The sequence below is a fragment of the Triturus cristatus genome, chromosome 11 (genome assembly GCF_964204655.1).
Source record: "Triturus cristatus chromosome 11, aTriCri1.1, whole genome shotgun sequence".
Lineage (NCBI taxonomy): Eukaryota > Metazoa > Chordata > Amphibia > Caudata > Salamandridae > Triturus > Triturus cristatus.
Genome location: NC_140594.1, coordinates 1,107,492,381 through 1,107,519,521, shown reverse-complemented (window position 1 = coordinate 1,107,519,521; position 27,141 = coordinate 1,107,492,381). Strand labels below are relative to the sequence as shown.

Here is a 27,141-nt window from a genome sequence, read left to right as displayed (position 1 = left end):
TCCGGGTTAGCCAGGTGGATTGTAAAATGCATACAGATTTGCTACCACAAAGCAAATCGAACGCTATCTGTTCCCCCTAAAGCCCACTCGACAAGAAAGATAGGGGCTTCTATGGCTTTTCTAGGAAACATACCACTAGATGACATATGCAAAGCAGCCACATGGTCAACGCCGCACACTTTCACAAAACATTACTGTGTAGATGTGCAAACCAAGCCACAAGCTACTGTGGGCCAGGCTGTACTCGAAACACTGTTCCAAACTACTGCAACGGATACCGGTGGTCGCCGCTAGGGTTGGGTACTGCTATATAATCTATGCACAGTGTATAATCTGCAGCTCATATGCCACGAACGGAATATGCTACTTACCAGTATGCATCTGTTCTTGGCATGTAGAGCTGCAGATCTATACACGCCCACCCGCCTCCCCGGCTACCTGTATCCGTTCCAGTCTTATCCTATTTAGATACAACACACATGGGTTTCTTTACTGTTACCACTACGCTCCATCTTTCCTTGCTGGCGAAAAACAATCTGAGGATGGAGCCGAAGCCCATGCGCAATACGAACCAAGGGAGGAGTCACCGAACTCGTGACTTCCAAAGACTTTCAAGAGGGAAAACAAACTGCAAACATCCGGGCCCAACATCAGATGGTGATCTATGCACAGTGTATAGATCTGCAGCTCTACATGCCAAGAACAGATGCATACTGGTAAGTAGCCTATTCCTTACACTGTATTACACCCCTAATAAAATAGCAAAATGGGGGACCGGAAAGGGTACAACTTGTCCACGATGCACACTGTTTGAGTCTAGTACTGTGCATATGTTCGCCTCTTGTAATGCATTGTCAAATTTGACAGCAGAAATCTCCGACTTGGTATCAGAAATATTTAAAACGGGAGTAAGTAACACAACCAAGGAAAGATTGTTGGGTATAGCAAATGCTACCCGGCCGAAACATATGCAAGGACTGATTTTTGTGGCCATGGCCATTTTAAGGTTATGCATAGCTTCAGCCTGGCTAGACCCGAATCCACTGGCATTCCAGCAATGGAGAGCCCGTTTGCTGGCATCATGCAGCCTAGAGGTAGCCATATATAAAAGGAAAGGACGTCATAAGCGTAAAAGAGGTTTGTTGATCTGGGATCCACTGCTGCAATGGATACAAAATCACACCTAGAGGGTAATATGGAGAAATGTTAGCCAAGTAAGAACTATCGATTTTTAGATTTAACTGTATTGTATACATGTTAAACTGCTCTGCACCTTTGAACCTTATGGGTTTTTTTGATGAATTATACAAGCTAAAAATTGTCTTTGTTCTGGTAAAGTTTGTAGGGGTGGGGGAGGGGTTTGGGGGGGGGGTGTTAAAAAAAACCTAATTATATATTTTTTTAAAAAGAGTACTGGTTTTACCTGGGGGACCTCGGGTGGCACAATCAGTGCTGCAACCACTTGGGTACCCCAATAACTTTTATATGGCCTGGTTAACGGTATCATTTACTAGGGATTTGCAGGTAAGTTAGCCATTTCTAATTGGGTATAGCCAATTCGACATACACGTTTAGGGCTGTGGCACTGAGGTCTGATTAGCAGACCTTAGTGCACTGAGTCGAAAAGCCAACAGCATCAGTTGAAAAACTTTGGGGTGACCATACAGAGTCATTTCCCTACATCTCATATCTCCTTCCTTGTTTGTGAATGAAAAAACATTAAGAAAACTTAATAGCTGAGACTGGATGTCAAATAGCAGTATGTGTGATGCGAAAATAGAACATGTAACATTTTCCTTGTGGTGAAACTGATGCAATGAGTTTGCAGATTTATGGCAGATAACTGACTGCAATCTGGAGTGTTTATGTAATGCCCTTCCAGTAGGATTAATCTATTTGCATTCATTCTTCCCCAACAGAAAGTGGAGTACACCTTAGGAGATGAGACTGAGACACCGAGTCGAAAAGAGTTGTCATCCGATGACCTTTGCAATCAAATGGAAAAACTACTGAAAGAAAACCCCAACAACCAAAGAATATTTGACTGGATCGAGGTGGGTTCCAACATTTGGGAGTGCTGTTGTAGTTGAATATAATCTTTAGGATTATGCAATTGTACCAGAAGTAGGTATCTGTGTGATCTGATTTTCTAGCCTTGATCTTTCTTACATTTATATGATTGAATCATTTCCTGTTATAACTGAGTTAGTCCCATGTAACCTTATAATTGCAAAAATGCTTTGTGTGCACTGTTTAATTATGAAAACCTTCAGCATCTTTAACTGGATTTATCATCATGTGCCTCTTAACGTCCCCAAAAGGTTCCACAAAAAAATCCCACGGGCCCCTCAGCACCTGAACTTGAGGTACTGAGAACTTCTGGCACCACCATCTTCACCTCTGCTTATAAATATGAAGGCTTAGCAATGCATTTACCCTTTAAGAGGGCCTCACAACATCCACCATCTACTAAGTGAAAACATCTGTCCATGACATCCCATCTGCAAAGTATCCAGCAAGAACAGTGCTCATCGAAGACTGAACTATAAATCACTGTTGAGTTTACAGTGAACCTTAAAGCTGCAATACGCCTCCAGCATACATTCCGTAGCAAAATCTTGCTGAATGTGAAGGTGCTTGAAACTGAACAAGAGAAAATCTGACCCATTTGGTGTGACATACAGACCAGGACAATTAAAGGTGTAAAATGTCAGACCACAGGGCAAGAGCATGGGTACTCCCCTTCCTACAACCCAGAACCACATCTGTATTACTGCATTTATCTTCTTTTTACAGATGGATCTGGTGACTTGGTGGTCTAATGCGTCCACTGTAGGGGCCTGTGTGTGCCCTCATCGTTGCAGGTTAAAATCCCATCGGGTCTACTCAGCCTTTCATCCTGACATGGATAAAATAAGTACCATTGAGTTGGGAAATAAACATCTGTTCTCTCCTAGGGAATTTCCATGTATAGTCATAAGCACTGAATAGTTCAGCCCACCTGTAGGGACCCCGGAGCAGTTTGTCCATATATATCTGAAGTGGAGTTTTTCACCTTTCTTCAAGAAGTCCTGTAAAGACACTTATGAAAAAGACAGATAATGCAGCTTATATACCTAGCCTGCAATTGCCAGATTCTTCATCATTAAGTCTAAAAAGGGCCAATACATTAAATATGAGTATAATTTGACACTACAAATCTCCTTCTTAAACCCCCTTTTTATGATGGAGATGACGAAGAGCAGGACAGAGTAGCCCCATAGGCCGTCATGACTAAAATAGAAGCCATACCTTTAAGAAGCCAGAGACCGCCAGTATCTCATCATGCCATGGCAGTTACTTCACTTCTTTTTTCTGGCTTCTGCTGACAGGACTCTGAAGCATTGAGCGCAACTATTTTATATGGGTTTTTTTTCTCAAATATTAGTGACTTCTATAGGTCTTTTTGCTTTTTCTACTTTTTCTGTGATTTTTTGACAGATAACAGGCATTTGGTCAATCAAAATGCCTTTAAGTGTCCTCGCTGTGGCAGAAAAAAGGCAAAAACAGACCCTCATGAGGTCTGCATCATCTGCCTTCCACTCCTCTTCCTGATTCCTGTGACATCTGCAGGAGATTTTCCAGGCACACTCTAAGCGACAAGAAAAGATTCGCAGTGCGCCAGCAAGCACAGTCTGCTAGTGGGACTTCAGAGAGAGGGGAAGGTCAGTTGTGAGAAAGTGCCCTTTTTCTGCATGGTATGGCCCACTTTTTTCTGAATTGCTGATGTTCTTTGAGTGTGCCCTGGGCTCCTGCTGATCAGGTACCCAGGGCCTATATTCCTTCCCTAAAATTGCATTGAAGCCTAAACCCAATTGGCATCCCTGGCCAAAGGTAGACCCCTGGTATATGGCACCACAGGTACCCAGGGCCCTGTGACCAGGGAAGGCCCCTAAGGGCTGCAGCACTTATTGTGCCACCCTTAGAGGCCCTGCACCTTTTCACTCACGCACTGCCTTTGCAGGCTGAGTGTCTGGGTGCAGAACAAAACAGTCGACATGGCACACATCCCTGTGTGCCATGCCCACAAACCACTGCCCCGGCATACATCAGTCACCCCTCTAGCTGGGTGCCCTATGCCAGTGGTGAGGGTACAGGTGCATGAGCCCTGTACCCCTACAGTGCCCAGGTCCATTCCTGGGCCCTGTAAGTGCAGTGCTGCCATTAAGACTATATGGTGCTGGGAGGTTGTCATTACGAACTCCACAGCACCATAATGACTACACTGAAGACTGGGAAGTTTGGTATCGCACTTCTCAGCACATTAAATCCACATTGATGCTAGTGTGGGATTTAATCTAAAATGCACCACAGAGGGCATCTTGGAGATGCTCCCTGAAAAACGGCCAACTACCAGTGACCTGACTGAGTGGCTGTGCAGGCTACCACCACCAGACATGTTTCTGGACCCTTGGGTCGAGAGCTTGCTGCTTTTGGGAGCCTGAAACAATGCACATCCTGGGACGAGGTGCCAAGCTTCCTCCCCCAGGATGGGCAGGGTTCACGAAGGAGAAGCTTCAAAGGCATATACTGCCTTTGTGAGCCTCTCCAGACCATTTGCTGCTTTCAGCAACTGGTCCCCACTGGTTCTACCCCCCACTTTTGGCGTGAGAATCGGTGGGGGGGAAAAGTGAGGAAGAGAGGTGTGCCCACCTCTTCCAACTCCACCCCTAAGGTGGGGGAGGCGAGGTGAAGCGCAACCTAGAGTCCCCGCCATCTTGAGGATAGGGGGATCTAGCCAACCAGGGACTGGCTCCTGCCCCCCTCCCACTGGAGAGTAGCAGAATAGGGGGTGTACCCACCCCAGGGAAGGGGACCCATTGGTCCCTGCCCTTTACCTACCTGTAACACCCCTAAATGTAGTATTTAGGGGCACCCTGAACCTTCCTTCCTCAGATCCAGCAACCACAAGAAAAGGACGAGAAGCAGTGCAGAGCTAACAAGAGGACGACGCCTGGTGACTTGGCCCCAGCCCTACAGGCCTGTCTCCCCTCAAACCTGCTCCTGCGAAACACCGGCTTGTTCAGCGGCCAGCAACCTCAAAAACCCCGGAAGACCTGCCTGCATTCACTTCCCAACCTTTTTCTCCCTTGAACACCAGACCTGTTTAAACTGCAGCTTCTGGTGCCAGTCAGAAACTGCGAATCCAGCACACTCTGCACCTGCCAAGCTCAGACCGTATTTGAGTGAACAAACACCATGAGGAGCCCCCCCCCCCCCCCCCTGCGATCCTGACCTGCCTCAATTCTCCAGACTACGCCTGCAGCCTCAATCCAAAGGACCCCCTACCGCGACCAGAGCGGGTAAGAAAATCTGACGTCCAAAGGCACCCTTCACCCCACAGCCTTGTGTGCCCAACCCAACTGTGCCTAACCATCCCTCTACATCCCAACTTGCCCCTCGAAGTGGTGGTCACTCCTGGAAGATCCTCGTTCCAGAGCCTGCAGTGTTTCTTTGTCCTGGAGGATCCCCTTTGAAATCAACCAGGCAGCCGACCTCAAAACAGCACCCTGCTACCGGCTGCCCTAGCGCCGCTGAGGGTGCCCCTTTTGTGCTAACTTGGTCCCCAACTTGCCCTGAGCTTAACCCTAGGAGCTTTACTACCACAACCCTGTGGCCTACTTGCCAGCCACCACCGACCGGAGCCCAGCTATCCTTCATAGGATAACATTGGGCCTCAACACTCTTCACCCGGCCGCCCTAGTGCCACTGGGGGTGCAACGGTGCATCACTGACCCTGGGAGACCCCTGAGTCTCGCCTCTGAGCCTTAACTTCAAAGACTGAATACTTACCTTGAAACCGATAACCTGTTTTTCCTCATAGGATAACATTGACCCTTTTTCTGCCAAAAAGTTTCAAAGTGTCGACTTTTGAAAACTAAGAATATTCCTTAAAAATTGTACAAATAACCTAACCGAATGTTCTCAATTGTTTGCAGGAAAGGTCCCAGTGCTGAACCCAGGTGTCCAGCACAGAGTAAGAAAAGTAACTAAAAAGTAACTTACCTGTGAATTGAATTTCCTTCCTTAGGATAACATTGGGGGTTCTTTGTGGAAAAAGTTTGTCAAGTTTTGAAATACAAGAATGTTCTTTAAAAATCATACAAACAACAATCTTAATTACTTGCATGTTTTAAGTAGATGTCCCAGTGCTGAATCTAGGAGTCCAGCACTGGATTACAAAAGTATCGCAAAAGTAACTTACCTGCTAAGAGAATTTCCTCCCATAGGATAACATTGGTGATTCTATGTGAAAAAGTTTCTACGGGTCAACTTTTAAAATGCAATATTATTCTTAAAAAATTGGACTTCTAACTAAAACGCATTTACTCACCTGTTCTCAGGAAATGTCCCAGGGCTGAATCTAGGATCCAACCCTGTTAGTAAAAGTAATCTGAAAAGTAATTAACTGCATTTTCCTTAATAAGCCCATTCATTTGAATGTACTATGTGAGAAGTTGGCCTGATGTATGATGTCACTAGTTCTAGTGTACACCTTCTATCAGTCCAAGCAACCCTTATTGTGATTGGTTGTAAAGTCAACCTTATAGACCAGCTATCCTAGTGGTAGCATGGACAAGAGCAGTCTTAGGCTAAACTCTGAATGGCATGTGAAGCCAGCTGTTATACCATTTGTAATCCCTTGAATACCAAATGAAAGGACACCACAACAGATATATATGTAAAATAAAGTGTATGTTCGAGGCATGTGGGCTGCTGAATTCATATCTGTGCATAGATCGCCGCCTAGTGTTGGGTCCGGATGTTTGCACTTTGTTGTCCTGGAAGAGTCTTCGAAGTATCCTGGGATAGGTGACTCCTCCCCTGGACTACAGTGCGCATGGGCATCCTCTCCATCCTCAGATTGTTTTTTTCCGCCATTGGGTTCGGATGTGCTTATCTTGACTCAAGTTAGGAAAAACTTTTTCCAGGCCAAAAGGCCTTTAGTTCGCGTCGGTACTGTTCCCGATCGGTATCGATGGTGTTCGAGGCATGTGGGCTGCTGAATTCATATCTGTGCATAGATCGCCGCCTAGTGTTGGGTCCGGATGTTTGCACGTTGTTGTCCTGGAAGAGTCTTCGAAGTATCCTGGGATAGGTGACTCCTCCCCTGGACTACAGTGCGCATGGGCATCCTCTCCATCCTCAGATTGTTTTTTTCCGCCATTGGGTTCGGATGTGCTTATCTTGACTCAAGTTAGGAAAAACTTTTTCCAGGCCAAAAGGCCTTTAGTTCGCATCGGTACTGTTCCCGATCGGTATCGATAGTATCTTTGTTAGTTTACTAACTTCCAGAACCAACTTTTTCGCATTTTGCCCGACCATCGACCCGACATCGACGATGGAATCGAGGACACCATTCAAGCGGTGTCCGGTATGCAATGCGAAATATCCCCACATCGACGTCCATCCGGTGTGCAACAAATGCCTTTCACCAGATCACGACGAATCTACATGCATGGCCTGTGCCCGATTTCGATCCAAGAAGACTCTCCAGAATCGACGAGCGGCGAGACTCGAGGCGCAGCAAGCGGCACCGGCCCCGGCTGACATCTTCAGCGCCGAGACCGAAGATGTCGAAGTGGAGAACCTACCCTCCAGTCCCGCTTCCGAACATGACTCCGGATCGGAAGACGTCGACGAAACACTCTTTCGCAGAGATGAAGACGACACCGAGGTAGGAGACTACAATGAGGCCTTAGGGGCCGAAGAGTAGCTCCGGTGACGAGCAAGGCCTACCCGTACAGACTGAGGAAAGCCCAGTGCAACAGTCTATGGCTCCGGTCGAGGGATCGCCTTCGGGCCTTACCCAAGACCTATCCCGCAGTTCTTCGGCCCCGGCCTCGGACATTCAGCGGCAGCCATTAATGCCCAAACCGGCTGGTTTCCCTTCTTCGAAACCGAAACCAAAAGCTGTATTGGTTCAAATGAAAGTAGCGCTGGTCGGATCGAGGCCCACCACACCTTCGACGCCAGCAAAACCCGTCGGCACCGAGCGCACCAAACGAGACTTCGGTGCCGAGCTTGAAGCGGCCGACGTCGGAGTCGACATAGGGAAAAAGACCTTCGGTGCCACCAAACCTACTCGGCTCCCGGCACCGACGCAATCGGCTCAGACCCCAAAGGTCAAACTGCCTGCTGCGTCTCACACCGCTTCAACGGCACCACCAAAGCCACACTCGACTCGATGTCTCACCGGTGCCGAAAAAATCCACGCCCACCTCTACTGAACCGGTCGGCGCGGAGGAATCGATGGCGCTCCAGGTGCGACCCGTTGCGACGCAACGCACCAAAACGGTCCTTCAGGACACGTCGGGCTCCGAGCCGATACAAGCTCCAACAGCCTCTTCGGCACCAGCCAACATTACTTTTGGCCTGCCACCATCCACGGCCCCAAAACTATTCTAAATCAGGACACGGGTCACCCACACCACGATTACTCCTGCCGAACGCTCTCCTGCGGAAAAGTCTCCATCACATCTCATCGACGCCGACACCGGCAGGATGATAATCCGCAAACGGAGAATAACTTCGGAGCCAGCTTTGGACTCCTTCCGGATCCCGCTTAAAAGAAAGCTGCCAGTGGCGTCAGAACCAGTTCTTTATGAACCTCTCCATTCCCCCTACCGGGATCCACAGTCCTTCTCTCCCACACACTCCGACACGGAGGCTTTGGAGGACTACATGTGTGACCAAGTCCCCTACCCCGGAGACATGGACCTTGAAGGCCAACAGGACCCTGATCAAGCTTGGGATGACCCTGTAGACTCAGGTGCACCTCTGGATGCACAGGACCCGCAACTCTATGGAGCAAAAACATCTCCCACAGAGGACACTGCAGCGTTCAACGCTCTAATTGAAAGGGCTGCAGCCAATCATGGGGTGCAACTTCACTCTGACACCGTCGAGGACGACTTTCTCATGGATACTTTTGCATCCTCAGAAAGGAACATAAAGACTCTGCCCATGTTAAAGGGGGTCCTCAAACCAGCAAAGGACATCTTCAAGGAACCCACCAGGGCAAGAGTGATAAACCCCAGGATCGACAAATACAGATCAGCGCCTGGGGACCCTACTTACATTAGAGGCCAATTACCTCTGGATTCCATTGTCGTTGCGAATGCTCGCAAGAGGGCACACTCGCAAACAGGTGATGCTCCTCCCCCGGACAAAGAGTCCAAGGTGCTAGAGACCTCTGGCAAACTGGTTGCCGCCCAGGCAGCTAACATATGGCGCATTGCCAATACTCAAGCGCTCCTCGCTCGCTACGATCGAGCGCACTACGACACATTAGAGCAACTACTCCAACATCTCCCTGACCAATTCAAAGAAGGTGCAGAGATCCTCATCAGGGAGGGACAACTGATCACAAATGCATCCATCAAGTGTGCACTGGATGCCGCGGATACAGCTGCCAGAGCCATAAACACTAGCGTCATGTTGCGACGACACGCCTGGTTGCGAATCTCCGGATTCAAACCGGAGGTACAAAATAACATCCTCAACCAGCCTGTCAACCCAGACTACTTATTCGGGCCAGAGGTTGACACCACCCTAGAGAAAATAAAAAAGGACACAGACACTGCAAAGTCCATGGGGGCTCTCCAAACGCAGTCCTTTCGGAGCGGCTCCTTTCGTCGCCCCGGAAATAGAGGAGCAGGTAGAGGACAGGGGTCACAGCAAACCTACAACAAGGGAAACACACAAAGTTCCTACGATAAAATCACCCGGGGTGGTTATCGTGGCTCAAGCACAAAGGGCAGAGGACGCGGATACGGCAACACCAGGTCCTCCCCCAAGAACAAACAGTGACGCCCTCTCCCTTCCTCCCGACCACATAACACCTGTCGGGGGAAGGCTACAAAGGTTCCTGTCCACGTGGAACACCATCACCACAGACAGGTGGGTCAAAGATATTATCAAACACGGTTACTGCCTAGAATTAACCTCCACTCCACCCACAATACCTCCAAAACACCGTCCTATGTCCTCAGAGCACTTAACGCTCTTACAGCAGGAAGTGCTAAGTATGCTACTAAAAGGCGCAATAGAGGTCGTACCCGTCCACGAGCAAGGTACGGGGGTGTACTCCCTGTACTTTTTAATACCGAAAAAGGACGGGTCACTCAGACCTATACTAGACCTGAGACCCCTGAACCGCTACATTCTCTCCGAGCATTTTCACATGCTCACTTTACAGCAAGTCCTACCGCTGCTCAAGCAGGGAGACTTCCTGGCCACACTGGACCTCAAAGATGCGTATTTCCACATACCCATTCACCCCTCACACAAAAAATACCTCAGGTTCACTGTTCAGGGGCAGCACTACCAATTCAAAGTCCTTCCCTTCGGCGTGACAACAGCACCCAGAGTTTTCACAAAGTGCCTAGCTACTGTGGCTGCACATCTACGGAGGCAGCACATACACGTCTACCCTTACCTGGACGACTGGCTTGTTCAAGCAAAGTCAGCCCAGCAATGTGCCAGCCACATGTCCCGCACCATTCACCTCCTTCACAGTCTGGGGTTCTCACTAAATTACCCAAAATCCCATCTCCAACCCGCACACGTACAACAGTACCTAGGTGCGACTATAGACACCCTGGCGGCCACAGCTCAGCCAAATTTAGTGAGGATCAACAGCATGCAACTGCTGATCTCCAGGTTCAAACCCCAACACTCACTTCCAGCGCGAGTGTTCATGCAGTTGATAGGCATGATGGCCTCCTGCATTTTCATAGTCCCACACGCGAGACTACATATGCGCCCGCTTCAGGAGTGCTTAGCACGTCAGTGGAATCAGGCTCAAGGACAGTTGAAAGACCTAGTGTTGGTGAGCGGTCGGGCATACAACTCTCTGCATTGGTGGAATCCACAAAACCTTTGCAAGGGCCGACCGTTCCAAGAGCCTGTCCCACAGAGAATACTGACGGCGGACGCGTCTCTCCAGGGATGGGGAGCTCATGTACTCAACTACACAGTGCAGGGACTATGGACAATACAACAAAAGAAGATGCACATCAACCTTCTAGAGCTGATGGCTATCTTCCTCGCTATGAAAGCATTCAAAGTACACTTGTGCAACAAAGTCGTGTTGATCCGGACGGACAACATGACTGCCATGTACTACATACATGTTGGAAATACCCACTCCCACTCCGCAGGGTGGTGGTGGACTTCCCGAACACACTGTGGTAGCTTGGCTCGAGTGGTCAGGAAACAGGCACCGTGCTAAGCATACAATATACCCATACAATAACCATGCGTGCATCCGTTCCAAAAACGACTACACCGTAAAAATTATGAAAATATCTTTCTTTATCTTTTTCTCTTAGTTGCTGATTGTCTTATTTATTTTTCCAATCACAATATACAAGGCTTATTAAATAGTGCAGGTCAAATAAATACTGGCTTACTGATTCAATAAATAGGGGAGATCATACATATTAAAGACATAAATATAAGTGCAGTTAATACAGGCAATTAAATATTCTGAGGCAATAAATACTGTAACCAATAAATATTGTGCATCAATAAATACTGTGGACCAATAAATACAGTGAAGCAATAAATAGGTTAAACACAATAAATACAGTGCCCCCAATAAATAATTAAAAGCATACAGTAACACTCATATAATCAGATCACATTTGAGATTACTATGGGCTAATTTGGCCCAGGCACAGCCTGTGGGGATGTGGAAGGCTTGAGGGAGTCTAATCCCTGGCTTGGACAAGGCTGAGGCCTAAACTGAGGTAGATCAAGGGGGGGAATACCAGAGACCTGGCTCTCTCACTCTACACAACCCCTCTAAAGTAGACTCAGCTCACCCCTGGCACAGTCCAGCTGGTTCCAGCACCTCTCTAACCCCTAGAGTAGTCTCTTAGGATTCCACAGGGCCTTTGGCGCCCTCTATTCCACTTACTGCCCTTTTTCTGATGCTCCGACGCCGCTGGAGTCGGGTCGACGCCGTGAGGCGGTTCCGGTTCGATGTCGGCGGCCTCGGCGCAATGTCAGTTCTTGACGACGCCGGTAGGCGGTTCCGGTTCGATGTCGGCGGCCTCGGCTCGATCTCGACCTCCGATTCGATGGCGTTGGGCAGTCTTTACTCGATGTCGACTTCGGGCGGCTCCGGTCCGATGGCGACCTCGGCTTCGACGACGTCGGCCGGCCTGGCCTCGATGTCGACTTCCGGCGGCTCCGGAGTGCGACCTCCACTCCCGACCTCCGGCACGCTTCACCTCGGTCTCCGACGACTCCGGAGGGCGGACTTCACTCCTCCGATGACGCCGCTCACTCGACCTCGGGTGACTTCCTCCTCGACCTCTGGTTCTCTCTACGACCTCTGACGGCGCCCTCTCTCGACCTCTGGCGGCTCCGGGTACGACGTCTGCTTTTCCAGTCAGCGCCGCTTCTCCACCTCGGGCTCTGGGTCTCAGGCTACTCGACGTCGGACTCCAGGGAAACAAATATTCAGGTCAGGATCTTGCTGTTCTTTGGTTCTAAGGCCTGTTCCTGCTGTCCAGGTCCTTAGGATGGTTTTTCTTGCTTCTTCCCACACAGGGCTCCAGGCTGGGCTCAGTCAGTAGGGACTAGTATCAAGGGTGGGTTTATGGACCCCACTCCAGGCACAAGTTTCCACCCCTGCTGCCTCACTCCTTCCTCCTTCAGGTTTCTGCTGCTCACTCTTCACCAGTCAGGTGCCAACTGCCAGCTCCAACTGCCAACTCTCTGTCTTAGCTTCCCAACATTCTAAACCGCCTCCAACGGTCACAGGGTTCTGGAATGTTCTGGAAGGTGCTAGTAGGTTCCAGTGGATGCTGGTGATGTCACAGGTGGCCACCATTTTGTGCTCCAGGCCCTCAGACAGAAGTTTCAGGGGTAGATAAAATGGCTCCCTGAATCTGCATCAACACTACAAAAAGTCTGGTGGTTCCCAAAAAGGAAAAATACCAACAGGGTTTGAGGCAAAAGTGGGACAAAATAAATAATGATGAGGAGGGACCACCCAAAGGGCTGACAGGTCTAACAATACAGAAGCAGGGAGGAACACACTCTCCACATTTGTCTCATCTGGCTCAGAGCATGTGGAAGTGGGCCATTCAGAGGAACATGTTCCTCATGGCAGAACACCTCCCCGGCAAGGACAACCAGATGGCGGATCTGCTCAGCAGACACAGCCACCAGATGCACGAGTGGGAGTTACACCCATCAGTGCTCCAACCGTACTTCCAGCAGTGGGGTCATCCAGAGATAGACCTATTAGCGACAAGCGAAAACGCAAAATGCCAAAGCTTTGCCGCCAGGTTCCCACATCCGCAGTCGCAGGGCAATGCGATATGGATGAACTGGTCCGGCAGATTTGCGTACGCTTTTTCCCCAGCACCACTGATACCGCTGGTGGCACGCAAACTCAGACAACACTCACTGACACTCGTCCTGGTTGCTCCAACGTGGGCACGCCAGCCGTGGTACACCACCTTTCTCGAACTTTCCGTGGTGCTGCATCAAAGGCTGCGGGTCAAACCCGAGCATTTGACGCAGAACCATGGAGAGATTCAGCACCCAGATCCGCAACAGCTGAACCTGGCAATCTGGCTCCTGAAGTCCTAGAGTTTGGCTACCTAAACCTGCCACCTGACTGTATGGACATCATTAAGGAGGCCAGGAGACCCACTACCAGAGCTTGCTATGCAGCCAAATGGAAGAGGTTCGTCATTTATTGCAATAATAATGACATTAATTCGCTAGACGCATCCATCCAAAACATTATTTGTTACCTATTACACCTATACCGATGCAATCTGGCGTACACCTCTATACGTGTCCATTTGACCGCAATATCAGCCTATCTACAAACCAGGCAGCACCTCTCTCTATTCAGAGTGCCTGCCATCAAAGCATTCTTGGAAGGACTCAAACGAGTCATTCCACCTAGCCACCCACCAGCCCCAATGTGGAACCTCAACTTGGTCCTCACACGCCTGATGGGTCCACCCTTTGAACCTCTACACTCATGCGAGATTCAATTCCTTACCTGGAAAGTAGCTTTCCTAGTATCGATAACTTCTTTGCGAAGAGTTGGTGAACTCCAGGCACTAACCGTCCAAGAGCCATTTATACAGGTTCACGCCAACAGGGTCGTACTACGTACCAACCCCAAATTCATGCCCAAGGTGGTATCGCAGTTCCACATGAATCAAACTATTGAACTGCCTGTTTTCTTTCAAAACCCACAAACTGTCGCAGAAAGGGCACTCCATACACTAGATGTAAAAAGGGCCCTCATGTATTATATCGACAGGACCAAACCCTTTAGGAAAACAAATCAACTTTTCGTTGCCTTTGCCCCACACCACAAAGGTAACGCTATCTCCAAAGCAGGTATAGCCAGATGGATCGTTAAATGTATTCAAATTTGCTATCAAAAGGCTAAACGCACATTAACGATTCCCCCACGAGCCCACTCAACACGTAAGTTAGGGCCCTCCATGGCTTTCCTAGGAAACATTCCTTTGCATGACATATGTAGAGCAGCCACCTGGTCCACTACACATACATTTACCAAACACTATTGTGTAGATGTGCAATCAAAACAGCAGGCAGCTGTAGGACAGGCTGTTCTCAAAACTCTTTTTCAGACCGCTGCAGCTGGCACTGGTAGCCGCCGCTAATAAGAGGGCACTGCTATATATTCTATGCACAGATATGAATTCAGCAGCCCACATGCCTCGAACTGAATATGCTACTTACCAGTATGCATCTGTTCTTGGCATGTAGGGCTGCTGACATTCATATCGCCCTCCCTCCTCCCCGGCGCCTGTAGCAGCTGCAGCTCTCAGAATTACTGTAAAGCATGGCCATCACTTTCTGTATCTACTCCATCACTGCCACAATGGCGAAAAACAATCTAAGGATGGAGAGGATGCCCATGCGCACTGTAGTCCAGGGGAGGAGTCACCTATCCCAGGATACTTCGAAGACTTCCAGGACAACAACGTGCAAACATCCGGACCCAACACTAGGCGGCGATCTATGCACAGATATGAATGTCAGCAGCCCTACATGCCAAGAACAGATGCATACTGGTAAGTAGCATATTCAATCTTTGTTAGTTTACTAACTTCCAGAACCAACTTTTTCGCATCTTACCCGACCATCGACCCGACATCGACGATGGAATCGAGGACACCATTCAAGCGGTGTCCTGTATGCAATGCGAAATATCCCCATGTCGACGTCCACCCGGTGTGCAACAAATGCCTTTCACCGGATCACGACGAGTCTACATGTATGGCCTGTGCCCGATTCCGATCCAAGAAGACTCTCCGGAATCGAAGAGCAGCGAGACTCGAAGCGCAGCAAGCGGCACCGGCCCCGACCAACATCTTCAGCGCCGAGGACGAAGATGTCGAAGACGTGGAGAACCTACCCTCCAGCCCCTCTTCCGAACACGACTCCGGATCGGAGGACGTCGAAGAACGACTATTTCACAGAGATGAAGCCGACACCGAGGTAGGAGACTACGATGAGGCCTTAGGGGCCGAAGAGAGTAGCTCCGGTGACTAGCAAGGCCTACCCGTACAGACTGAGGATATCCCAGTGCGCCAGTCTATGGCTCCGGTCGAGGGATTGCCTTCGGGCCTTACCCAAGACCTATCCCGCAGTTCTTCGGCCCCGCCCTCTGGCCCGGCCTCGGACATTCAGCGGCAGCCATTACTACCCAAAACGGCTGGTTTCCCTTCTTCGAAACCGAAAGCTGTATTGGTTCACCAGAAACCGAAACTAAAAGTGCCGCTGGTCGGATCGAGGCCCACCACACCTTCGACGCCAGCAAAACCCGTCGGCACCGACCGCACCAAACGAGACTTCGGTGCCGAGCTTGCAGCAGCCGACGTCTGCGCCGACACACGGAAAAAGACCTTCGGTGCCACCAAACCTACTCGGCTCCCGGCACCAAAACAATCGGCTCCGACCCCAAAGGTCAAACTGCCTGCTGCGTCTCACACCGCTTCGACAGCACCACCAAAGGCACCCTCATCGACGACGTCGACGGCCACTACCGCTCCTCGACTCGATGACCCACTGGCGCCGAAGAAGTCCACGCCCGCCTCTACAGAACCGGTCGGCGCAAAAGAATCGATGGTGCTCCAGGTGCGGCCAGTTGCTGCGCAACGCGTCAAACACAAGGCAGTCCTCCAGGACACGTCAGGCTCCGAGCCGATAAAAGCTCCAACAGCCTCTTCGGCACCAGCCAACATCACTTTTGGCCTGCCGCCATCCACGGCCCCGAAACTGTTCCAAATCAGAACACGGGTCACCCACACCACGATCACGCCTGCCGAACGCTCTCCTGCAGAGACGTCACCGTCACACATCATCGACGCCGACAGGATGATACTCCACAAGAGGAGAATAACTTCCGAGCCAGCTTTGGACTCCTACCGGATCCCTCTTAAGAAAAAGCTGCCAGTGGCTTCGGAACCAGTTCTTTACGAACCTCTCCATTCCTCTTACCAAGATCCACAGTCCTTCTCTCCCACACACTCCGAAACAGACGTTTTGGAGGACTACATAGGTGACCACGTCCCCTACCCCGGAGAGATGGACCCTGAAGGCCAACAGGACCCTGACCAAGCTTGGGATGACCCTGTAGACTCGGGTGCACCTATGGATACACAGGACCCGCAACTCTATGGAGCAAAAACGTCTCCCACAGAGGACACTGCCGCATTGAACGCCCTCATTGAACGTGCTGCGGCCAATCATGGTGTGCAACTCCACTCTGACACCGTCGAGGACGACTTTCTCATGGATACTTTCGCATCCTCAGAAAGGAATATAAAAACTCTACCCATGTTGAAGGGTGTCCTCAAACCAGCAAAGGACATCTTCAAGGAACCCACCAGGGCGCAAGAGTAATAAACCCCAGGATCGACAAGAAATACAGTTCGGCGCCTGGGGACCCTACCTACATTAGAGGCCAGTTACCTCTGGATTCCATAGTAGTTGCGAATGCTCGCAAGCGGGCACACTCGCAAACGACAGGGGATGCTCCTCCCCCAGACAAAGAGTCCAAGGTGCTAGAGACCTCCGGCAAACGGGTTGCGGCCCAGGCAGCTAACATATGGCGCATTGCCAATACTCGGGCGCTCCTCGCTCGCTACGATCGAGCACACTACGACACATTAGAACAAAAACTCCAACATCTCCCTGACCAATTCAAAGAGGGAGCAGAGATCCTCCTCAGGGAGGGACAACTCCTCACAAACGCATCCATTAAGTGTGCACTGGATGCCGCGGATACAGCTGCCAGAGCCATAAACACTAGCGTCATGTTGCGACGACACGCCTGGTTACGAATCTCCGGATTCAAACCTGAGGTACAAAATAACATCCTCAACCAGCCTGTCAACCCCGACTACTTATTCGGGCCAGAGGTTGACACCACCCTAGAGAAAATAAAAAAGGACACAGACACTGCAAAGTCCATGGGGGCTCTCCAAACGCAGTCCTTTCGGAGCGGCTCCTTTCGTCGCCCCGGAAATAGAGGAGCAGGTAGAGGACAGGGGTCACAGCAAACCTACAACAAGGGAAACACACAAAGTTCCTACGATAAAATCACCCGGGGTGGTTATCGTGGCTCAAGCACAAAGGGCAGAGGACGCGGATACGGCAACCCCAGGTCCTCCCCCAAGAACAAACAGTGACGCCCTCTCCCTTCCTCCCGACCACATAACACCTGTCGGGGGAAGGCTACAAAGGTTCCTGTCCACGTGGAACACCATCACCACAGACAGGTGGGTCAAAGATATTATCAAACACGGTTACTGCCTAGAATTAACCTCCACTCCACCCACAATACCTCCAAAACACCGTCCTATGTCCTCAGAGCACTTAACGCTCTTACAGCAGGAAGTGCTAAGTATGCTACTAAAAGGCGCAATAGAGGTCGTACCCATCCACGAGCAAGGTACGGGGGTGTACTCCCTGTACTTTTTAATACCGAAAAAGGACGGGTCACTCAGACCTATACTAGACCTGAGACCCCTGAACCGCTACATTCTCTCCGAGCATTTTCACGTGCTCACTTTACAGCAAGTCCTACCGCTGCTCAAGCAGGGAGACTTCCTGGCCACACTGGACCTCAAAGATGCGTATTTCCACATACCCATTCACCCCTCACACAAAAAATACCTCAGGTTCACTGTTCAGGGGCAGCACTACCAATTCAAAGTCCTTCCCGTCGGCGTGACAACAGCACCCAGAGTTTTCACAAAGTGCCTAGCTACTGTGGCTGCACATCTACGGAGGCAGCACATACACGTCTACCCTTACCTGGACGACTGGCTTGTTCAAGCAAAGTCAGCCCAGCAATGTGCCAGCCACATGTCCCGCACCATTCACCTCCTTCACAGTCTGGGGTTCTCACTAAATTACCCAAAATCCCATCTCCAACCCGCACACGTACAACAGTACCTAGGTGCGACTATAGACACCCTGGCGGCCACAGCTCAGCCAAATTTAGTGAGGATCAACAGCATGCAACTGCTGATCTCCAGGTTCAAACCCCAAAACTCACTTCCAGCGCGAGTGTTCATGCAGTTGATAGGCATGATGGCCTCCTGCATTTTCATAGTCCCACACGCGAGACTACATATGCGCCCGCTTCAGGAGTGCTTAGCACGTCAGTGGAATCAGGCTCAAGGACAGTTGAAAGACCTAGTGTTGGTGAGCAGTCGGGCATACAACTCTCTGCATTGGTGGAATCCACAAAACCTTTGCAAGGGCCGACCGTTCAAAGAGCCTGTTCCACAAATAATACTGACAGCGGACGCGTCTCTCCAGGGATGGGGAGCTCATGTACTCAACTACACAGTGCAGGGACTATGGACAACACAACAAAAGAAGATGCACATCAACCTTCTGGAACTGATGGCAATCTTCCTGGCTATGAAAGCATTCAAAGTACACTTGTGCAACAAAGTCGTGTTGATCCGGACGGACAACATGACCGCCATGTACTACATACAGAAGCAGGGAGGAACACACTCTCCACAGTTGTCTCATCTGGCTCAGAGCATGTAGAAGTGGGCCATTCAGAGGAACATGTTCCTCATGGCGGAACACCTCCCCGGCAAGGACAACCAGATGGCGGATCTGCTCAGCAGACACAGCCACCAGATGCACGAGTGGGAGTTACACCCATCAGTACTCCAACCGTACTTCCAGCAATGGGGTCATCCAGAGATAGACCTATTCGCCACAAGCGAAAACGCAAAATGCCAAAGCTTTGCCGCCAGGTTCCCACATCCACACTCGCAGGGCAATGCGATATGGATGAACTGGTCCGGCAGATTTGCGTACGCTTTTCCCCCAGCGCCGTTGATACCGCTGGTGGCTCGCAAACTCCGACAACACTCCCTGACACTCGTCCTAGTTGCTCCCACGTGGGCACGCCAGCCGTGGTACACCACCTTCCTCGAACTTTCCGTGGTGCCGCATCAAAGGCTGCGGATCAAACCCGCGCATTTGACACAGAACCATGGAGAGATTCAGCACCCAGATCCGCAACAGCTGAACCTGGCGATCTGGCTCCTGAAGTCCTAGAGTTTGGCTACCTAAACCTGCCACCTGACTGTATGGACATCATTAAGGAAGCTAGAAGACCCACTACCAGAGCTTGCTATGCAGCCAAATGGAAAAGGTTCGTCATTTATTGCAATAATAATGACATTACCCGCTAAACGCATCCATCCAAAACATAATTTGTTACCTCTTACACCTATACCGATGCAATCTGGCGTACACCTCTATACGTGTCCATTTGACCGCAATATCAGCCTATCTCCAGAACAGGCAGCACCTCTCTTTATTCAAAGTGCCTGCCATCAAAGCATTCTTGGAAGGACTCAAACGAGTAATTCCTCCAAGCCACCCACCGGCTCCAATGTGGAACCTCAACTTGGTCCTCACACGCCTGATGGGTCCACCCTTTGAACCTCTACACTCATGCGAGATTTAATTCCTTACCTGGAAAGTAGCTTTCCTAGTAACGATCACTTCTTTAAGAAGAGTTAGTGAACTCCAGGCACTAACCGTTCAAGAGCCATTTATACAGGTTCACGCCAACAGGGTTGTACTACGTACCAACCCCAAATTCATGCCCAAGGTGATATCGCAGTTCCACATGAATCAAACTATTGAACTGCCTGTTTTCTTTCAAAACCCACAAACGGTCGCAGAAAGAGCACTCCATACACTAGATGTGAAGAGAGCCCTCATGTACTATATCGACAGGACTAAGATCTTTAGGAAGACAAAACAACTTTTCGTTGCCTTTGCCCCACACCACAAAGGTAACGCTATCTCCAAAGCAGGTATAGCCAGATGGATCGTTAAATGTATTCAAATTTGCTATCAAAAGGCTAAACGCACATTAACGATTCCCCCACGAGCCCACTCAACACGTAAGTTAGGGGCCTCCATGGCTTTCCTGGGAAACATCCCTTTGCATGATATATGTAGAGCAGCCACCTGGTCCACTACACACACATTTACCAAACACTATTGTGTAGATGTGCAATCAAAACAGCAGGCAGCTGTAGGACAGGCTGTTCTCAAAACTTTTTCAGACCGCTGCAGCTGGCACTGGTAGCCGCCGCTAATAGGAGGTACTGCTATGTATTCTATGCACAGATATGAATTCAGCAGCCCACATGCCTCGAACTGAATATGCTTCTTACCAGTATGCATCTGTTCTTGGCATGTAGGTGTGAGAAAGTGCCATCTTTCTTGCATGGTATGCCCCCACTTTTTGCTAAATTGCTGAATGTACTTTGAGTGTACCCTGGGTTCCTGCCAATCAGGTGCCCAGGGCCTATGTTCCTTCCTTAAACCACACAAACTCCCAATTGGCAAACCCTAGCCAAATGTCAGCCCCTAGTAAATGGTACCCTAGGTACCCAGGGCCTTGTGGCCAGGGAAGGCCTCTAAGGGCTGCAGCACTCATTGTGCCACCCTCAGAGGCCCTGTACCCTTACACACACACTGCCCTTGCAGGCTGAGTGTCTGGGTGCAGGACAAAACAAAGAGTCGACATGGCACACATCACTGTGTACCATGCCCATCACCTACACTGCCAAGGCATATGTCAGCCACCCCTCTAGCTGGGTGCATTACGCCTATGGTGTGGGCACAGGAGCAGGAGCCCGGTGCCCCTACAGTACCCGGGTCCATTCCTGGGCACTGTAAGTGCAGTGCTGTCATTTAAGAGTACATGGTGCTGAGAGCTTGTCAAACACGAGCTCCACAGCACCATATTGGCAACACTGAAGCCTGGGAAGTTTGGTATCAAACTTCTCAGCACATTGAACCCACACTGATGCCAGTGTAGGATTTAATGTACTAAGCACCCCAGAGGGCATCTTAGAGATGCCCCCTTACAGCTAACTTACAATCCACGTCTGCTCTGAGGCTGCCCAGGCTGCCACACAGCAGACACGTTGCTGGACCCCTGGGTGGGAGAGCCCCTGCTCTCCCGGGCCTGCAACAATGCACATCCTGGGTGAGGTGAGAAATCTCCTCCCCCAGGATGAGCAAAGGGAAGCTTCAAAGGCATGCCGCCATTTGGAGTTTCCCCAGGCCACTGCAACCCCCCACTCTGGCGGGAAGCTTGGCCGGAAACCCCATACAAGGACAGGGGATGTGCCAGCCTGCCCACCCCACCCCTCAGGTGGGGGAGGCGAGGTGAAGCACATCTCCGGGCTCTCGCCATCTTGAAGATGGGAGGCCCTACCCTATCAGGATTAGGCTACTGCCCCCCTCCCACAGGAGAGAGGCAGGATAGGGGGTGTACCCACCCCAGGACAAGGACCCATTGGTCCCTGGCCTTCACCTACCTGTAACGCCCCTAAATCTAGTATTTAGGGGCACCCTGAACCTTCCTTCCTTAGATTCCAGATAGAAAATTACAAGAAGAGCAAGAAGAACAAAGACCTGCCCTGCAGCTGCTAAAAAGAGAAGAAGACACCAACTGCTTAGGCCCCAGCCCTACCGGCCTGTCGACTCTCGAACCTGCACCAGCGCGGCATCTCTCGTGGCCAGCAACCTCACCAACCCCGGAGGACCTGGCTACCTTTTGGCTCTAAGCCCCTGGGACTCCCATGAGTAGAGGCTCTACTCAAGAAACCTATTTTTAACCCCTGGCAGCAGCCCGGGACCGCGGACCCAACACACTCTGCACCAGCCAAGCCTGGCCAGTGCCTGAGTGGACAAAGACCCTGAGGACGACCCCACGGCGACTGTGACCCCGAGTCCGGCACCCAAGGACCCCCCTCGACATCCCAGACGAAGCCTGCAGCCTCAGAACCAAGTGCCACCCCAACCGCGATCAACCAGAGGGTAAGATTCCCGACGTCAAAAGGCACCCCTGCACCCGGCGCCCTGCGGCCCCCTGTGCCCAATCCCGGGGTACCCACCTAACCTACAACTACCCAACTTACCTCTCGAAGTGGTGGTGGCACCTGAAACACCCTCGTCCCCGAGCCTGCAGCCTTTTTCCAAACCGGAACATTCCCATTGATTTCCATTGAGCGCCCGAAGGCTCAAAAGCACCCTGCACCCAGCCGCCCGAGTGGCCCTGGCAGTGCCCTCTCTACACTAACCTACTTCCCCACTTGCCCTGAGTAAGTGACCAGGAGCCCAGCTCCCACAGCCGCGTGGCTTGCCAGACAGCAGCCACCAACCAAGGCCCCCCTATCCCTCATAGGGTAACATTGGGCCTAACTCTCTCTGCACCCGGCCGTCCTGAAACCGCTGAGGGTGAACCAACTGTACCTACCTGACACTGGGGGACCCCTGAGTCCATGCCCGGAATTCCAACTCTGCCAGTCGAGTACTTACCCTTAAACCGCTAACTTCATTTTCCTCATAGGGTAACATTGACTGGCTTTTTCTTCAAAAATCTTCTAAGTGTGAACTTTTCAAAACTGCAAAAATTCACCAAAAATCAGCCAAGTGACAAAAGCGAATTTACTCGCCTGCTCCTAGGTGAGCTCCCAGTGCTGGATCTTGGTGCCCAGCCCTGACCCTGAAAAGTGTTCACAACTATTCTTACCTCTAACTCATTTTTCTCCCATAGGAAACCATTGTCTGCTTTTCTGTGAAATTTCTTCTAAGTGTCTATTTTTGCAAATTTGAAATATTCTTTTAAAATCGTACCATTTCTGCAAACGAAATTACTTACCTGCTTTTGATAAGGACCCCAGTCCTGGGTCTAGGCACCCAGTCCTGGATTACTAAAGTAACGATAAAGTACTCTACCTGCAATGTGAATTTCTTGCCATAGAAATCCATTGAATGTTTTCTTTGAAATATTTTCTAAGTGCTAACTTTTGAAATAGCTAAATATTATTTAAAAATCATTAGTTATTAAGTCGACTCATCACTTGACTCTGAATACTGACCCAAGGCTGGTTCTAGGAGCCAGACCTGGAATTCCAAAAGTAATCTGAAAAGTAATTTATTACAAATAACCTGAATTTACCATTGAGCTCAATGCATTGTTATGTTTAGGAAATAGGATTGTTTATTGCAACCAACTGTGACTGTTTACACAAATGTATTGCTTAAGACAAAAGTATTTATATTCAACCTCTCATTCTGAGAAAGTATATTTTTACTCCCTTTGTGGTTCTAAAAATAAAACAAGCATATATTTTATATATATAAACCATTGGCCTAGAGTTCAGTTATTGAGTGTGTGAAACCATTTGCTGACTGAGTGTGTACAATAAATGCTTTACACTGTCCTCTGGTACTGCCTTACTGCTCGACCAAGCTACCACTTTTGAGAGTAAGGTCATACCTAACTTTGACCTCTATCAGCCTCTGGGGGACTGTGGACTCTGTACACCCTGTACCTATTAGGGAACAGTATGTTCGAGGCATGTGGGCTGCTGAATTCATATCTGTGCATAGATCGCCGCCTAGTGTTGGGTCCGGATGTTTGCACGTTGTTGTCCTGGAAGAGTCTTCGAAGTATCCTTGGATAGGTGACTCCTCCCCTGGACTACAGTGCGCATGGGCATCCTCTCCATCCTCAGATTGTTTTTTTCCGCCATTGGGTTCGGATGTGCTATCTTAGCTCAAGTTAGGAAAATATTTGGTCGAGGCCAAAAGGCCTTTAGTTCGCGTCGGTACTGTTTATCGATCGGGTCTCGATAGCATTTTGATAGTTTACTAACTTTCAGCGCCGACTTCTTTCGCATTTACCTGTCCATAGACTACTTCGACGATGGAGTCCAGGACGCCATTCAAAAGGTGTCCGGTATGCAATGCGAAGTACCCACACATAGACGTCCATCCGGTGTGCAACAAATGCCTTTCGCCGGACCACGACGAATCGACATGCATGGCCTGTGCCCGGTTCCGTTCCAAAAAGACTCTACGGAACCGAAGAGCGGCGAGACTCGAGGCGCAGCACGCGGCACCGGCCCCGACAGACATCTTCGACGAGGCCGACGTCGAAGAATTAGAAGTCATACCCTCCAGTCCCGTTTCCGAACACGACCCCGGATCGGACGAGGGCGACGAGTCACTCTTCCACAGAGGTGAAGACGACACCGAGGTAGGAGACGACGAGGAGGCCTTAGGGGCCGAAGAGAGTAGCTCCGATGATGAACAAGGCCTACCTGTTCAAACCGAAGAAACACCAGCGCCACAGCCTTTGGCTCCGGTCGAGGGATCGCCTTCGGGCCTTACCCGAGACCCATCCCGTAGTTCTTCGGCCCCGCCCTCGGGCCCGGCCTCGAACGTTCAGCAGCAGCCATTGCTGCATAAGCCAGCTGGTTTCCCTACCACAAAACCGAAACCAAAAGCTGCTCCGGTTCATCCGAAACTGAAAGTAGCGCTAGTGGGATCGACGCCTTCGACGCCAACGCAACACGTCGGCACCGACCGCACCAAGAGGGACTTCGGTGCCGAACTGGAATCGGGCGACATCGGAGTCGACAAGCGGAAAAAGGCCATCGGCACCGAGAAACCTACTCGGCTACCGACGCCAACAACACCGAGGGCAATACCGCCCGCTTCGCCTCGCGTCGCTCCCTCGACGACGCCGATGCCTCACCTATCGAGGACGTCGACGGTGATCTCCACACCTCGACTCGAGGACCCGCCGGCACCGAAAAAATCCACGCCCGGCTCTACGAACCTGCCCGGTGCCAAAGCCTCGAAGGCGCCCCAAGTGCGGCCTGCTGCGACGCAAAGCGTCAAAACCAAGGCGGCCCTCAAAGACCCGTCGGGTTCCGGCCCGATCGGAGCTCCAGCAACCTCCACGGGGCCAGCCAACCTTACCTTCGGCTTGCCTCCGTCAACAATCCCGAAGATGTTCCAACTCAGGACACGGGTTACCCAGACTTCGGTTCCGCCGGACGAGACGTCTCCGTCACGGGTCATCGACGCCGACACTGGCAGGATGATTCTCCACGACCGAAGAATAACTTCGGAACCGCCATTGGACCCTTTCAGTATCCCACTAAAAAGGAAGCTGCCGGTGGAATCGGAACCTCTCCTTTATGAACCGTTCCATTCCTCCTACCAGGATCCACGCCGGTTCTCCCCCACGCGCTCCGACACGGATGCATTGGAGGACTACATGGATGACCAAGCACCCTACCATGTAGACACAGACCCTGATGACCAGCAGGACCCTGATCAAACTTGGGGCGACCCTGCGGACCCCAGTGCACCTCTCGATACACAGGACCCACAACTCTATGGGGCAAAAACATCTCCCACGGAGGATACTGCGGCTTTCAACGCTCTTATTGAACGTGCTGCAAATAACCATGGGGTACAGCTTCACTCAGATACCATCGAGGATGACTTTCTAATGGACACTTTTGCATCCTCAGAAAGGCATGTAAAAACTCTGCCAATGCTGAAGGGGGTCCTCAAACCAGCTAAAGACATTTTCAAGGAACCCACCAGGGCACGAGTGATAAACCCCAGGATTGATAAAAAATACAGATCGGCACCTGGGATCCTACTTACATCAGAGGCCAATTACCACTCGACTCCATCGTCGTAGCGAATGCTCGCAAGAGGGCACACTCGCAAACGACAGGTGACGCTCCTCCCCCGGACAAAGAGTCCAAGGTGCTAGAGACCTCCGGCAAGCGAGTTGCCGCCCAGGCTGCCAACATATGGCGCATAGCCAACACTCAAGCGCTCCTCGCTCGCTACGATAGAGCGCACTATGATACATTGGAACAACTACTCCAACATCTCCCTGACCAGTTCAAAGAAGGTGCAGAACTTCTTATCAGAGAGGGGCAGCTACTCACAAATGCTTCCATCAAATGTGCACTAGACGCTGCAGACACGGCTGCTAGGGCCATAAACACAAGCGTCATGCTGCGACGACATGCCTGGCTACGAATCTCAGGATTCAAGCCTGAGGTACAAAATAACATACTGAACCAGCCCGTCAACCCCGACTATTTATTCGGCCCTCGAAAAGATAAAAAAGGACACGGACACTGCAAAGTCCATGGGCGCCCTCCAAACTCAGTCCTTTCGGAGCGGCTCCTTTCGTCGCCCCGGAAAACAAGGGGGCAGGTAGAGGACAGGGGTCACAACCAACGTATAACAAAGGCAATACACAGACCACCTACGATAAAAACACACGAGGTGGATATCGTGGCTCCAGTACAAAGGGCAGAGGACGTGGCTACGGCAACACCAGGTCCTCCCCCAAGAACAAGCAGTGACGCCCTCTCCCTTCCTCCCGACCACATAACACCTGTCGGGGGAAGACTACAAAGGTTCCTGTCCACGTGGAACTCCATCACCACGGACAGGTGGGTCAAAGATATTATAAAATACGGTTACTGTCTGGAGTTAACCTCCACTCCACCCACAATACCACCAAGAAAACGTCCTATGTCCTCAGAGCACTTAACGCTCTTACAGCAAGAGGTGCAAAGTATGCTTCTAAAAGGCGCTATAGAGGTCGTCCCCATCCACGAGCAGGGTACAGGGGTGTACTCCCTCTACTTTTTAATTCCAAAGAAGGACGGGTCGCTCAGGCCTATA

At 50.6% G+C, this 27,141-nt stretch overlaps 1 protein-coding gene across 13 annotated transcripts in view; it reads left to right on the top strand.

The window, feature by feature from the left end:
• The window catches only part of LOC146786091 (eukaryotic translation initiation factor 4 gamma 1-like), a 1,219,153-nt gene that overhangs the window by 1,100,812 nt on the left and 91,200 nt on the right, over positions 1 to 27,141 (top strand). For all 13 annotated transcript variants that reach the window (XM_085635575.1, XM_085635572.1, XM_085635570.1 and 10 more), the window contains one exon: positions 1,920 to 2,054. In XM_085635575.1, coding sequence (XP_085491701.1) covers positions 1,920 to 2,054 — 135 coding nt within the window. The remainder of the gene's footprint in view (positions 1 to 1,919; positions 2,055 to 27,141) is intronic.